General features: G+C 38.0%; 1 protein-coding gene across 13 annotated transcripts in view; it reads left to right on the forward strand.

Annotated features, from left to right (window-relative positions):
- Nucleotides 1–14,942, forward strand: part of LOC127871972 (oxidation resistance protein 1-like) — a 91,734-nt gene extending 76,792 nt beyond the window's left edge. For 9 of the 13 annotated variants that reach the window (XM_052415279.1, XM_052415282.1, XM_052415285.1 and 6 more), the window contains 7 exons: nucleotides 2,000–2,162; nucleotides 3,448–3,610; nucleotides 3,802–3,828; nucleotides 5,990–6,103; nucleotides 7,777–7,929; nucleotides 9,025–9,194; nucleotides 12,281–14,942. In XM_052415279.1, coding sequence (XP_052271239.1) covers nucleotides 2,000–2,162; nucleotides 3,448–3,610; nucleotides 3,802–3,828; nucleotides 5,990–6,103; nucleotides 7,777–7,929; nucleotides 9,025–9,194; nucleotides 12,281–12,422 — 932 coding nt within the window. In that variant the 3' untranslated portion in view covers nucleotides 12,423–14,942. Of the gene's footprint in view, nucleotides 1–1,999; nucleotides 2,163–3,447; nucleotides 3,611–3,801; nucleotides 3,829–5,989; nucleotides 6,104–7,776; nucleotides 7,930–9,024; nucleotides 9,195–11,910; nucleotides 12,122–12,280 lie in introns of those variants that run through there. The other 4 variants (XM_052415283.1, XM_052415291.1, XR_008045661.1 and 1 more) reach the window with 3 other exon arrangements.
- The last annotated feature ends 1,230 nt before the right edge of the window (nucleotides 14,943–16,172 follow it).

Here is a 16,172-nt window from a genome sequence, read left to right on the forward strand (position 1 = left end):
ATCATGAGTATAGATGAGGGGATTCAGAATGATCCCAGTTTTGTGACTATCATGAGTATAGATGAGGGGATTCAAAATGATCCCAGTTTTGTGACTATCATGAGTATAGATGAGGGGATTCAAAATGATCCCAGTTTTGTGACTATCATGAGTATAGATGAGGGGATTCAAAATGATCCCAGTTTTGTGACTATCATGAGTATAGATGAGGGGATTCAAAATGATCCCAGTTTTGTGACCATCATGAGTATAGATGAGGGGATTCAAAATGATCCCAGTTTTGTGATGTTTTTCCCATATTTCATATCTAAGGTAAATTTATATTCACATTAATTATTTGGTGATCACATATTTTTATTTTTTCACTTTTAATTCTGACCTAAGATAATTATGATTCTATAATAAAAATGGTGTAATAATTTGAAATCAGAACTTCTATAGTACCTAAGTTTGAGAAGTAGGTTGGCATATTCTATTGTCAATATGGATGTTTCAATTGACAAAAAATGGCTAGTAGTTGTCAACTGTCTGAGCAAGTCAACTGTCTGAGCAATAGTAAATACAAGAGTCTACAACTCCCATGGTTGATTATTATCCCCACGCTTTTTGAAAAGATGGGGATATTGTGGTTATCTCCGCCGTCCGTCTGTCTGTCCGTCCTGGCCACTATCTCCTAATACACTATAAGCACTAGAACCTTAGAACTTACACACATGGTATCTATGAGCATATGTGCGACCCTGCACTATTTGGAATTTTGATCTGACCCCTGGGTCAAAAGTTATAGGGGTTGGGGCGGGCCGGGTCAGAGATTTTCACTCATTTTTTATGTTACTTTACATTAACTTCTTCATTTCTGCACCGATTTACTTCAAAGTGATAGTGAACCTCTCCTATGACAATACGGTCAATCTCAACTATGCATGGCCACATTACCAACCCTGGGGCGCCCGCCCACATAGACCACACCCACCCAAAATTGCTTTTTACTATAATTTATTCATTTCTACACCGATTCACTTCAAATTAATACTGAAATTCTCTTATGACAATACAGCCAATCTCAACTATGCATGACAATACGGTCAATCTCAACTATGCATGGCCCCATTACCAACCCTGAGGCGCCCCACCCACATAGGCCACACCCACCCAAAATTGCCTTTTACTATAACTTCTTCATTTCTACACCGATTCACTTCTAATTGATACTGCACTTCTCTTATGACAATACGGTAAAACTAAACTATGCATGGCCCCATTACCAACCCTGGGGTGCCCTGCCCACATAGGCCACACCCACTCAAAATTGCCTTTTACTTAACTTCTTCATTTCTACACCGATTCACTTCTAATTGATACTGAACTTCTCTTATGACAATACGGTCAATCTCAACTATGCATGGCCCCATTACCAACTCTGGGGCGCCCCTGGGTCAAACATGCGGCATGGGGATAAGCGTCGGCCTCTGCCGCGCCATTTCTAGTTGATCTATTGCATTCAATTTTGTTGAGTGAATTACATTACAATAATAAGGCCCCATTTATCATTACTAGCTTCATTTATAAGGAAACTATAGCAAGAAAATGTCGACAAATGCTGACTGTATACATCTCAATAAGAGCTTCATACACAGAACATTAAAAATAATGAAGTATGATTTGTATACAAAATTTTCCTATGTATAGCGCGACCCCATGTATAGCGTGCACCCTGTTTTTGTTATGCCAAAATGAGGACAAATATATTTCAAGCCAAGAAAAGTAGCAAATTGGACTGTAAATGGCTGCAATTTTACTATTGCAAAATCAAACATTCTGTGTCAATGCAAAGCTTAATTTTGTATTCAACAAAGGAAGCGTTTCATGTTGTCTTCCTTTTGTTTTCAGAGTTTGTTCTCTTCTGTTTTTCAGGGTTTGTTCCCATGAGTTGTCTCACATCTGTTTTTCAGTGTTGGTTCCTTCTGTTTTTCAGAGTTGGTTCCCTTCTGTTTTTCAGAGTTTGTAACCAAGGCGGCCTCATACCATGACCCGCCCCTGTACCTGTGTCTGCGCCTCGGCAACCCACAGAACAAGAACGTGCTGCCACACAACTACACGATAGAGTCGTATGGGAGACGCAAGAAACGCTCCGAGTACTGGTTCTCTATTCCGAGAGAAAAGTAAGCTGTGTTGTGCAAAAATGATCTAAAGTAAAAATTTATATTTTAGACAAATCCAAATGCTGCCATTATTACTCTAAGTTAGTTACCGGAAAAAAACACAAAAAAACAGGTGTCCGAAAATTTAGAGACAATAATTAAATGTCTGAAACTAAACGTATATTGAAATAAAAGCAATAAATCAATGCACAATAGTTTTATTGTAATTTACTCTTCTTTTTATGCTCCCCTAAAATTTATGTTGGGGGGGAGCATGTAGTCGCTGCTTTGTCTGTCCGTGTGTGAGTCTGTCTGTCCGCCCGTGCACAATTTTTGTCCGGGCTATTTCTCAGCAACTAATGACCGGAATTCAATGAAACTTTATGGGAAGCTTCACTACCAAGAGGAGATGTGCATATTATTAGCGGGTTCTGGTCGGATGATTTTTCACAGAGTTATGGCCCTTTGAAATTTTCTATAAAAAAAATCTTGTCCCCCCAACTACTGTGCCCTCAAGACATTTCCTTTAATCTGAATATATAGTGCAATATTGTGACAAAAAACCCATTTGGGGAGCATCACCCGTCTCCTACGGTTTCTTGTTCTACTTTGAAATAAATACAACTTCACAGGTTTGATAACTCTTGCCTGAAATCATACAGAACAATACAGTAAAAAACATAAATTTTAACATACTGCTTTCTTATTATGATGATATCATTTCAAATGCTGTCGGGTGAAGTGATTGTTTTCTACCAGTATAAATTGGTATTTACCCAATTACACAAATGTTATGGTCCATTGTACAAATCTTGAAGTGTCACAAGATAGGCGAATACAGGGACAAAATCTGGTAAAATAGCGCTATAAAATATACTGTCCGAAAATTTAGACAGTCATTAATTATAGATGAAAATCCACATGTCAAAACTTTAAGAGTTATTACAGTTATTAATTATAAGGTTGTTAAAATGAATGCAAGAAATGTTTGTTTTACTGGTTCTGTAATTATGAGTATTAAAAGTATTGGCAAAGTTAAACATAATGTGCATTGTAAGGTAGGTAAATGGAATTCTAGAATTTTTTCCAGCATGGATTCCATAATCATTAGAATAGTAAGCTGTTACTTAACAATATTGCCACATCACCAAACTGGGTGAAAAAAGTAAAGATTATGAAAAATATTATGAATGGTATACCGCTACTCTGCTGCTGCTGCTGCTGCTACTGCTACAACTACTACTTCTTCTTCTACTACTTCTACCAATAATACTACTAATAATAAAACGATTAAGCTTTTTTTTAGAGTGGACCACCTGTACGCGTTCTTCGTTCAGTGGACGCCCGAGATCTATGGAGACGAGGAGGAGATAACTCCAGAGAAACGTGGCTTTGTTGTCATTAACGACAAAGATATAGACAGTGAGGATATCAACTTGCTGGACTCCTCGTTCCAGAAAGACTGGGAGGTAAGCAGGGTTGTTAAATGACTGTGTGTTTGTTTTGCATATGTATATAATTTGAACACATTGACTATGGCTCTCGGATATTTTTGACATTTTAGCATTTGTATCATCCAAATGGTTATGATTAATTGTATTTTAAATTTGTTATTCAAGAATAAGTATAAGATGTTCTTTACTTGAACTTGCAATTTCAGTTTATCTGCAAGAAAGAAATGAACGAGGTATTTGAATGACTTGAAATTTAAAACCAGTGCAAAAACCCTTCACTTTCCTACTCATGTCTGCAAGATTGTACTGTGTACATTCCATGTTTGCTTTTGATTTTAACTTGCCTGATAATTAAATACCACAAGAATCAAGCAATTCACACATACAAGTTAATAAAATTAATTGTATACTTTATGACACGTTATATTTACTATTTTGCTATCAATTGGATCTTTATATATATTTTAATTTTAATGGTATGTAGTGCAGTAGACATTAAGAAGTAGTTTTACATAAAACTTTGTATCTTTATTTTAACTTGGGTGATTTTTATGAATGAACAGTTTTTAAACCACTGCTGGGGTTACTTTAATGAATGAAATTCTGTGTGCCTTGTTTGCATTGGTATGCTAAATTTCTTATCCATCCCTGGCAGCTTTTCCCCAATACCTGGGGTGGTATTCCAGAAACATCTGTCATTTCTTATATAATTTCACTTAAGTTAAAAGTTACAATGTTTTGTATTTCTTTACTAAATAAGGAAACACATGTTTTTTTTTGTATTCCTAAAAAAACATTGGCATAATGATGTTATTTAAATGTATATCTTGATGCCAATCTATTGCAATATGAAATGAAACACTTAAGAAAATTTCCCAATTTAAGGATAAAAATAAAATTTAACTTAAGATGCTTCTGGAATACGACCCCTGATTAAGTGTATGTTCCTCTGATTAAGTGTATGTTCCTCAAATGGATCACTCAATCAAAAGTAAGCGATTGTTTGAATTTAAATGTAAACAAGGGAATTTATTAATGTCAGATAGATGTAGTTTACCATACTTTCATTACAATTTTATGATAATTCATGAAAGGCCTGGCATATTGAATTAATTTTTATTATGAATGTTTTCCATCATAATGCACAGGTCAGATACAAGGATTGCATGGGTTTACAAACCACACAGTGTTGACCGAGTTCTGGCCCATTTTTAGCTCACCTAGCACAACATTCTCATATTGAGCTTTAGTGATAACTTTTTGTCTGTAGTTCTTCCATCATGTGTCTTCAACATTTACCTCGTAAAAACTCTAGATGGTCAAGACTTGGTCAGATCATGTGTCTTCAACATTTACCTCGTAAAAACTCTAGATGGTCAAGACTTGGTCAGATCATTTGGCCAAGTTTGAAAGTGGGTCACATGGGGTTATAACTGAGGTACCAAACTGCATTAAAGAAAAAGCTTGTGAACTCTTAAGACAACAGAGTTAACCCTTTCAGTGCTGGAACCTAATTTTGAAAACCTTTGCAAACCATTTGGAGCCAGATAAGTCGCCACAGAACATGGTGTCTCATCAGGATCCAAACTGTTTGCTATTCTGATAGTATTCTTTGGAAAAAAATCGAAGAAAATGCTAATTTTAGAAATTCAGCAGACGACATTTTAGCAGACAACAAATTTCCCAGCATGCAAAGGGGTAACACTCTTCATGAAACACTGTCAAAACAATTGTTTTACGATGTCTCTATTGACTTTGAAACTTGGTCAACAGGTATGAAAAACTAGGTCTTGGGTTCAAATTTACTAAAATTCTTGCACAAAAAAGGGGGACATTTTTGTTATCATAAAACTTGCTCGGAATATTTGTTTAAATCATTTCTTTGACGAGTTCAAAAATGGTTGTTGAAACTTCACAAAAGCTGATAAAAACAGTTTAGTTCCTTTGGGTATCAGGTCAGCGCCTTACGGCCTCTGGCCCTCTTGTTAAAAGATCATGTAAAATTATAACTTCTTGATGAGCAATAATTGCAGCACCGAGAAGTATGAAAATTGGCTGAGAGGGGGAAATATCACGCCCAGCGTATCTGCAGTAGAAAAAATAACCAACAAATTATTAGCATGAGCCTCGAGTTTGGAAAACTGGTCTTAATGCATCTGTGTAAAGTGTTTTCCTGGATTAGCCTATGCAGACTTCACAGGCTTTGCAGACTGCAAAAGCTATAATCAGTGAAGACACTTTCCACTTTTGTGCTATTTTTAAAGAATTTTTTTTTAGGGCAAAATCAGATTAGGCGGAAAGTGTTGTCCCTGATCAGGAATGGCACTTTATACACATGGATAAAACCAAGAAGAAGACTTAGCATGCAGTTATTGACTGCTGTACTGATTTCAGATTATCAGCCAGAGTGAGGCCCTAAAGCGTCGTTCCATAGTGTTTGAGGAGCCCATACCGCTTCCAGAACTTATCGGCGACACAAAAATACTCACAGAGGCGTATGTAGAACAGGTACACAGTCTCTGTTCACCCTTTAAAACTCAGATACGCCATTTGATGCGTACTCAGTTCCATAGAGAATTAAAATAAATTTCAGACCTTTCTTAATAGATTTTTATTAAGGGTTCATCTTCAACCCCAAGATACTTATGAGCAGCAAATAGCATCAAATCTGAACAGCCTGCGAGTAACTTGCATGCTGTTCTGGTTTTGTGTTTTTTTTATATAGCTATTTTCTCTTTGCTTCTTAGCAGGAAATGGTTGAAGACCCAGTTTCATTACTTTCCATGAGGTTTGATACTTGATATAATTCTACCTGGATCAAACACAAAACTGGCCACTCAGAGATTAAAATAATAAAGACATCAGAATGCAATAAAAACAAAAGAAATTTATTCAGGCTTATTATTGCCAGTTGAGCTCCCGTTGCGCATAAATGAATAACATGACTGTGATAAAAAGTCATTCATGGCCTGTTGGGCCTACACATTTTGTTGAGCCCACTTACTGTTAGCTCAGTAAGGCTGTTTGCAGTGGCTACTGTAGGTGCATGTACTGTTAGCTCAGTAAGGCTGTTTGCAGTGGCTACTGTAGGTGCATGTACTGTTAGCTCAGTAAGGCTGTTTGCAGTGGCTACTGTAGGTGCATGGACTGTTATCTCAGTAAGGCTGTTTGCAGTGGCTACTGTAGGTGCATGCAGGCTGTTAGCTCAGTAAGGCTGTTTGCAGTGGCTACTGTAGGTGCATGCACTGTTAGCTCAGTAAGGCTGTTTGCAGTGGCTACTGTAGGTGCATGAAGGCTGTTAGCTCAATAAGGCTGTTTGCAGTGGCTACTGTAGGTGCATGTACTGTTAGCTCAGTAAGGCTGTTTGCAGTGGCTACTGTAGGTACATGCAGGCATCACAGCTTGTCCTGATTGTTACTTCATGCACTCACTATTAAATTTTAAAATTATTACACACCATTTGCAATTTAGAAATACCATATTGTGTCTAAGACCTGTTTGCCTTTCTTAAAGGTTAAGGTAACACTTTGAGGACACTAGTCAAGCTTTAGCCCAGCTTTGTCATTGCATACTGTGTGCTAATAACATGTTACAATAAATCTAAAGTGCATTGTTATTACTGGACCTTAATAAATGCACATACATGAGATTTATCTGAAAATTAATGATTCTAAAGTGTTTTGTGGGGTGTCATTAACAAAAACTTGTAGCCAATTTTTTTGGCAATTCAAATTCACTAATTTATAAGCATTGGCTTATTTTGGCTAAAAAGTAGTGTAAGCTGTGATATATACACTTCCTGAAGCACATTCAGATTCTGGCTCCAGCAAACTAGTACCCTGCCACATTTTATGTCCCAACATTATTGTAACCAATCTCAACTACTTGGTTACCCATTTTGTGTTACTAATGAAACCACTTGGAGACCCATTTCTTGTTACTAATGGCAACAACTTGACGACCCATTTCTTGTTACTAATGTCAACCACTTGTTGACCCATTTCTTGTTACTAATGGCAAAAACTTGATGACCCATTTCTTGTTACTAATGACAACCACTTGTTGACCCATTTCTTGTTACTAATGGCAACAACTTGATGACCCATTTCTTGTTACTAATGGCAACAACTTGATGACCCATTTCTTGTTACTAATGACAACCACTTGGTGACCCATTTCAGCTGAGCCAAGTGATGCCAGGTCGGACGATAGGCTATAACTGGACGCTGATCTATAGTACTGATAAACATGGTTTTTCCTTGCACACTTTGTACCGATTCATGGCTGGTCTGGACAGCCCAATACTGCTCATCGTCAAGGATACAAATAATGTTGTAAGTTACATACTTCGTCAAAAATACACACATTGACTCGGTTGTTGTTTCTTAGAAAATCCAATTAAACTCAAGAACTTTCTTACTAGGTTCAAGTTTTAAAGGCTAAAACTATAATAAACTAATGAGAAGCAATCTGTATAAAACCTGAACAAACTGAGCTACTGACAGGCTGTTCTTGCGTTATGCTGTTTTCATATTGGTATTTTCACTTCTGAGAGGGAAGGGTCAATTTGTTTAGTAAGCTTTTATTATACTATAATACAATCATATCACAAGTTGTAAAGGAACCTTTAGTCCTATAATCAATAGGATTGCAAATGGTTTGATAAGTGTTGATTATACTAGAATATAAAAAAGTGTATGACATTAAGCAATTTTTATGCCCCCGGTAGGGTGGCATATAGCATTTGAACTGTCTGTCCGTCCATCCATCCGAAAACTTTAATATTGGCCATAACTTTTTCAATATTGAAGATAGCAACTTAATATTTGGCATGCATGTGTATCTCATGGAGCTGCACATTTTGAGTGAAAGGTCAAGGGCATTCTTCAAGGTCAAAAAATACAATCCAAGGAAGTTATAAACTTAAAAAGGGAAATTATTTTTAAACCTGCCATATGATATATTGAAATTTTATTTCAAAGGGGCGCAATAGGGGTCATTGTGTTTCTGACAAACACATCTCTTGTTAATTATGGTTGAGAAAACAATAAAAAAGAAGTAAGATTTACATGAATTAGTTTGGACAAAATATATTTCTGTCAAAAAGAATTAAATGACCTATTTTTACTAAAGAGGATACAGAAACTATGATTTTAATGAGCATTCAGGGTTAAAATGTTTACGCAGAAAAACTTTGTGGAACAGTGGATTATATTCAACACCAAAAACTTGCTTCATACCAACTCTTATTTCCAATTATGAAATTGGGCTAGCAACCATTTTATTTGGAGCAATGGTTTTAGGCCTTCTCAATACATCCTCAATATATTTTCTAACCCAGATCAAAACACTTGCATAATTTGCAATTTTGATAAAGGTCGCTTCCTGTGTGATACCATCCACATTTTGTATCTTCTTTTCCTAAACAGGTGTTTGGAGCACTGACGTCATGTGAGCTCAAACATAGCGAGGCTTTCTACGGCACAGGGGAGACGTACCTGTTCACATTCCATCCTGACTTCCGGGTGTTCAACTGGACAGGAGAGAACAACTTCTTCATCAAAGGAAACCAGGACAGTCTGAGCATAGGCGCTAGCCAGTAAGTGCAGGGAAAATACGAGCCAGGACAGTCTGAGAATAGGCGCTAGCCAGTAAGGGCAGGGAAAATTCGAGCCAGGACAGTGTGAGCATAGGTGCTAGCCAGTAAGTGCAGGGAAAATTAGAACCAGGACAGTCTGAGCATAGGCGCTAGCCAGTAAGTGCAGGGAAAATTAGAGCCAGGACAGTCTGAGCATAAGCCCTAGCCAGTAAGTGCAGGGAAAATTAGAGTCAGGACAGTCGCCAGGACAGTCTGAGCATAGGTGCTAGCCAGTATGTGCAGGGAAAATTAGAGCCAGGACAGTCTGAGCATAGGCGCTAGCCAGTAAGTGCAGGGAAAATTAGAGTCAGGACAGTCTGAGCATAGGCGCTAGCCAGTAAGTGCAGGGAAAATTAGAGCCAGGACAGTCTGGGCATAGGCGCTAGCCAGTAAGTGCAGGGAAAATTAGAGCCAGGACAGTCTGAACATAGGCGCTAGCCAGTAAGTGCAGGGAAAATAAGAGCCAGGACAGTCTGAGCATAGGCGCTAGCCAGTAAGTGCAGGGAAAATTAGAGCCAGGACAGTCTGAGGGTAGGCGCTAGCCAGTAAGTGCAGGGAAAATTAGAGCCAGGACAGTCTGAGCGTAGGCGCTAGCCAGTAAGTGCAGGGAAAATTAGAGCCAGGACAGTCTGAACATAGGCGCTAGCCAGTAAGTGCAGGGAAAATTAGAGCCAGGACAGTCTGAGCATAGGCGCTAGCCAGTAAGTGCAGGGAAAATTAGAGCCAGGACAGTCTGAGGGTAGGCGCTAGCCAGTAAGTGCAGGGAAAATTAGAGCAAGGACAGTCTGAGCATAGGCGCTAGCCAGTAAGTGCAGGGAAAATTAGAGCCAGGACAGTCTGAGCATAGTTGCTAGCCAGTAAGTGCAGGGAAAATTAGAGCCTCGTCCTGTGCAGGCTAATCTGGGACGACTCTTTACGCACATGCATTAAGCCCAATTTTCTCAGAACAAGACACATAATGTGATTGGGCTTCCTGAAATTTCTTTTGAGAAATTCCCTAGGATAACGGGACTTAATTAAACATAGTTTGAGGTCCTTAGGTCAAATGTCAAGGTCACTGTTACCTTTATTTGGTTTGAATCTACCTACAAGACTTACAGATAAAGTGTGATACTTGTTCCAGTTCATTGATATTTGGCTAAGTTTTCAAGGGCCTCGTTTCCTCTAAAACAGCTGCGTTGGGACTTCAAAGTGCAGTAGTGGGCATTGTGTTTCACAAACACAGCTCTTGTTTGTAATTTTCGTTTAAAGGAAGTCTTAGAAAAATCCTGCTTAGACTGAAAGTGTTGTCCCAGATTAGCCTGTGAGGACTGCACAGGCTAATCTGGGACAAATCTTAAGGCACATGCATTTAGCGAGGCCAGGCAGAATGGATTTTATGCCTCCAAAGAAAAAGTTTGGTAAAAGGTGGTATATTGGAGTTGCTCTGTCAGTCAGTTTGTTGGAAGGTCTTGGAGCGAACTGCTTCCACAATTCTCAAGCAATTAAACGTAAACTTCTACTTTGTCACCTATAAACATCGAAGATATGCAAGTAACTATTTTATGCCAATAAAATTCTCACAGTACTGAGTTTTTTTTCTCTGATCCAAGCTGTGTTGTGTTTGTGTGGGGTGTGTGTACATGTATGTAATATAGTCTCGTTTGTAACAAATCTCATGTTCTAAGGATTTTACAAGATTTTAGTCGTAAAATGGAGAACTGTGAACATTTACCTGGGCATGTTTACCTGGCTTAATCTGAAGCAGAAAATCATTACATTACATACTACTGGCGCACAGGTATCTTAGGTAATGCAAAAATAGTAAGTGAAGTTTTTGTTATCCCCAGACAGTTTATATGACCTGGCTAGCGCATGATTCTCAGTCCTGCTCTCTACCAACTGAGCTGGCTGGTCTGGTTTTGAGTCGTTGTTGAGTGCTGTATTTACAGGCCATTGAAAATTATTTACCATTTAATAACATCACTGGAAAGGGAGACAAATGACATATTTTTTCATTTGTGCAAGGTTCCATGCAAACATTTTCAGAGATATGTAAAATCATTTTGTAAACAAACATTCATTCTCTCCTATAGCAATATTCACTACAATAAAATAATCCCTAAACTTATCTCAGAGCTTAGTTGGTATCTTGTCACAAACAAAAAAATAAGCCACAAACTGAGAAAATGGGGCTAAATGCATGTGCATAAAGTGTTGTCACAGATTAGCTTGTGCAGTTTGCACAGGCTAATCATGGACAACAATTTTCCCTTTTTTTAAGTTTTCGTATAAAGTCAGTCTCCTTTAGCAAAAGTCCAGTTTAGGTGGAGAATGTTGTAGTTGATTAGCCCATGTTAAATACACAGGCTTATCTGGAACATGGATTAAACCCTGTGTTCCCAGGACCAGGCCAAAATATTCTCTCTAATAGTGGCTTTCAATAAATAAAACAAAATAAATAATATTTATTTTAATAATATTAATAATAAGAATTAAAAAAAACAAATGAATAAACAAAATCCCTTCTCAATTACAAGGGCCAGTTTGATCTGTGGTTTAATGAAGACCTGTATCATGTTTCCATTACAGGGGCCAGTTTGATCTGTGGTTTAATGAAGACCTGTATCATGTTTCCATCACAGGGGCCAGTTTGGTCTACGGTTTAATGAAGACCTGTATCATATTTCAATTACAGGGGCCAGTTTGGTCTGTGGTTTGATGAAGTCCTGTATTATGTTTCCATTACAAGGGCTAGTATGGCCTATGGTTTGATGAAGACCTGTATCATGTTTCAATTACAGGGGCCAGTTTTGTCTATAGTTTGATGAAGATCTGTATCATGTTTCAATTACAGGGGCCAGTTTGGTCTGTGATTTGAAGAACCCCTGTATCATGTTTCCATTACCGGGGCCAGTTTGGTCTGTGGTTTGATGAAGATCTGTATCATGTTTCCATTACAGGGGCCAGTTTGGTCTGTGGTTTGATGAAGACCTATATTATGTTTCCATTACAGGGGCCAGTTTGGTCTGTGGTTTGATGAAGACCTGTATCATGTTTCATTACAGGGGCCAGTTTGGTCTGTGGTTTGATGAAGACCTGTATCATGGACGCACCAACTGCTGTGAAACCTTCGACAATGACATCCTCACACTTGCAGAGGACTTTGTTGTTAAGGAATTTGAGGCATGGGCCTTTATCAGCGACTGAGTGACTGTGTGGGGTTGAGGACAGAAGTGATAGATCATCAGTGGGTAGAGTTTTTGATGTCTGTATCATTGCTTCCTGGACAAAATGGTTTATTCTCAATGTTTTAAAGAGGATCTTCAGAGTAACTCGCCCCTTGTTTCATAATGTCACCAAGCTCTTCAGTTTTGTTAACCAGGTTTTTCGAAGAAAAAAACTGGTAATTAGAAATTGCGAATGTCGGCGGGCGGGCTGGTGGGCTGGCGGGCGGGCAGAACAAGCTTGTCCGGGCCATAACTCTGTCGTTCGTAGTCAGATTTTAAAATCATTTGGCACATTTGTTCACCATCATCAGACGGTGTGGCGCGCGAAAAAATGACGTCGATATCTCAAAGGTCAAGGTCACATTTTGAGTTTGAAGGTCAAAAATGGCCATAAATGAGTTTGTCCTGGACATTACTTTTTGATTCATTGAGATTTTAAAATCATTTGGCACATTTTTTCACCATCACTAGTTGGTATGTCGCGTGAAAGAATCACGTCGATATCTCCAAGGTCAAAGTCACAATTTGAGTTTGAATGTCAAAAATGGCCATAAATGAGCTTGTCTGGGCCCTTACTATGTCATTCATTGTGACATTTTAAAATCATTTGGCACATTTGTCCACCATTATTTGACGGTGTGTCGCACGAAAGAATTACGTCAATATCTCCAAGGTCAAGGTCGCCATAACTAAAAATAGATAGATTTTGAAACAACTATGTAACTATGAAAGGATGATAACTCAAGAACGCTTAGGCCTAGGATCATGAAACTTCATAGCTACATTGATCATGACTGGCAGATGACCCCTATTGATTTTCAGGTCACTAGGTCAACGGTCAAGGTCACAGTGACAAAAAACATATTCACACAATGGATTCCACTACAACTGACAGCCCATATGGGGGGCATGCATGTTTTACAACATTTGATTTTCAGGTCACTAGGTCAAAGGTCAAGGTCACAGTGACTCGAAACAGTAAAATGGATTCCGGATGATAACTCAAGAATGCTTACACCTAGGATCATGAAACGTCATAGGAACATTGATCATGACTGGCAGATGAGCCCTATTGATTTTCAAGTCACTAGGTCAACGGTCAAGGTCACAGTGACCCGAAACAGTAAAATGGTTTCCGAATGATAACTCAAGAATGCTTACACCTATGATCATGAAACTTCATAGGTACATTGATCATGACTGGCAGATGACCCGTATCAATTTTCAGGTCACTAGGTCAAAGGTCAAGGTCACAGTGACTGGAAACAGTAAAATGGTTTCCAGATGATAATTAAAGAATAATAAGGCCTATGATCATGAAACTTCATAGGTACATCGATCATGACTGGAAGATGACCCCTATTGATTTTCAGGTCACTAGGTCAAAGGTCAAGGTCACAGTGACAAAAAACATATTCACACAATGGATTCCACTACAACTGACAGCCCATATGGGGGGCATGCATGTTTTACAAACAGCCCTTGTTTTCTAATTGAAATCAAGGTCAATTTTACACAAGGGGGTTAACAATACACATTTTGAATTGTCTCCCTTTATCAGACATTTTTTCAACTGAAAACCTGGTTTTGTGACAATTTTGTCCCTTGTTTGATTTTGTTTGAAGTTTGTCATGTTAATGAGCTTATGTGTGTTTGTTTTTGTTTGAAGTTTGTCATGTTATTTTACCTTATGTGTGTCTGTTTTCGCAACTTGGTGATGATTCTGGTCATTAAATATTTTAAACTTGTAAATAAATATTGATTTCCTGTTTTGTATTTAACCATTTAAAAAATGATCAGAAGTTAAAAGTTTTCATTAAGACCTTTGTGAATATAATTTCCGGATAACAAGAAATGCGCATTTCCCATTGGTTAGAAAAGATACATTCGCTACAGCAGCCTTGACATTTGTCAGCAACTGTGCACTTGTGTGTTGATAAAGACAGAAATTTGTAAAATTTATTGTGGCGGAAAATTCTGTTTTCCGGGGTTGGATGGGCATGCCGACTTATTTTAAAACATATATCTCTTAAAGCTAACCTTAACGACATTGACTTAAAACATTTGCTCGGATCGATGCTGCGTTACTTGTAACATTAGCATTTTCTTTCGGGTAAATGCCTACTTATTCTAAAACATATATCTCTTAAGACTTACCTTAAAGACAATGACTTAACACATTTGCACGAATGGACTCTGCGCTACTGTGTACCATCAGCGGGTCCTTTCGGGTATGTCAAAGAAAGTATAGCCTTAAGTTTATAACAGCAATACTGTAGGGTAAAAACTTTATGTTTGAAGGTCCGTTTTTTAAAGTGTGTAACCGTTGGTCCGAGTTATAGTGTGTAAAAAGTGTGAAATCGCTGGTGTAGCGATAGTTATTGTTGACATGAAAAGTTTGTTAATCCTGTTCTTTGGTATTGATCTTGCGCTTATTCCATGTTATTTTGTTGTCATGACGATTAAGAAATTAAAACTTTAAATAAAAAAATAATACGTGTCTTTGCCTCAAATTTTTATTTAGCCTTGATGCTGTGATACATGTACATATTTGGTTAACTTAGAGTTTAAACGCTGTGTGAAAAGGGGGTTGAAAGAGTCTAAACACATGGGCCGTGCTGTGTGAAAAGGGGGTTGAAAGAGTTTAAACACATGGGCCGTGCTGTGAGGAAAGGGGGTTGAAAGAGTTTAAACACATGGGCCATGCTGTGTGAAAAGGGGGTTGAAAGAGTTTAAACACATGGGCTGTGCTGTGTGAAAAGGGGGTTGAAAGAGTTTAAACACATGGGCCGTGCTGTGTGAAAAGGGGGTTGAAAAAGTTTAAACACATGGTCCATGCTGTGTGAAAAGGGGGTTGAATGCATGTTCGACAAGTGTCGCCCCAGATAAGCCACACATGTATAATCAGGAACAACACTTTCAGCTTTTATTGTATTTTTATGCCCCCGGATAGAATGATCGGGCCGGGGGTATACTGTTTTTGGCCTGCCTGTCATTGTATGTGTCACAAAACTTTAACCTTGGTAATAACTTATGCAATATTGAAGATAGCAACTTGATATTTGGCATGCATGTGTATCTCATGGAGCTGCACATTTTGAGTGGTGAAAAGTCAAGGTCATCTTTCAATGTCAAAGGTCAAATATATGGATTCAAAGCGGCGCATTAGGGAGGCATTGTGTTGAAGAAAAATCCAGTTTAGGCAGAAATTCTCTTAATCGTTAAAAATCAAGTTTAGGTGGAAAGTGTCATCCCTGATTAGCCTGTGTGGACTGCACAGGCTAAATTGGGAGGACACTTTATGGACATGCATTAAACCCCATTTTCACAGGACATGACTCAAATGATTTCTGCTTCTGACATGACTTCTCAAGCAGGAACAGTATGACCCAGATTTATTTGTACAAGGTATTGTAAATAATATAACTGCTAGCTTATTTTCTTTAGCGTTCTACAAACAGCTTGCTTAAACATAAATATTATTGTTCACATACACAAGTTAACTTACAATTTTCTTGTTTTTACAGATATTTAAGAAAAATAATGCACCCATAGGCGGAACAGCTTTTATGAAACATAACCATGTTTTGGGCCTAAATTTAGGGTGTTTTCTTGTTTGTGTGTTATTAACTTATCTATCATGTAGTTTTCCACTTGATGTCTTATACAAATTTAATGTACAAACAAAAAGAAACTAGCAAATATATTCTGTTGCTTCGTATGTGGTTAA

Source organism: Dreissena polymorpha, chromosome 3 (assembly GCF_020536995.1).
Source record: "Dreissena polymorpha isolate Duluth1 chromosome 3, UMN_Dpol_1.0, whole genome shotgun sequence".
Classification (NCBI taxonomy): Eukaryota; Metazoa; Mollusca; class Bivalvia; order Myida; family Dreissenidae; genus Dreissena; species Dreissena polymorpha.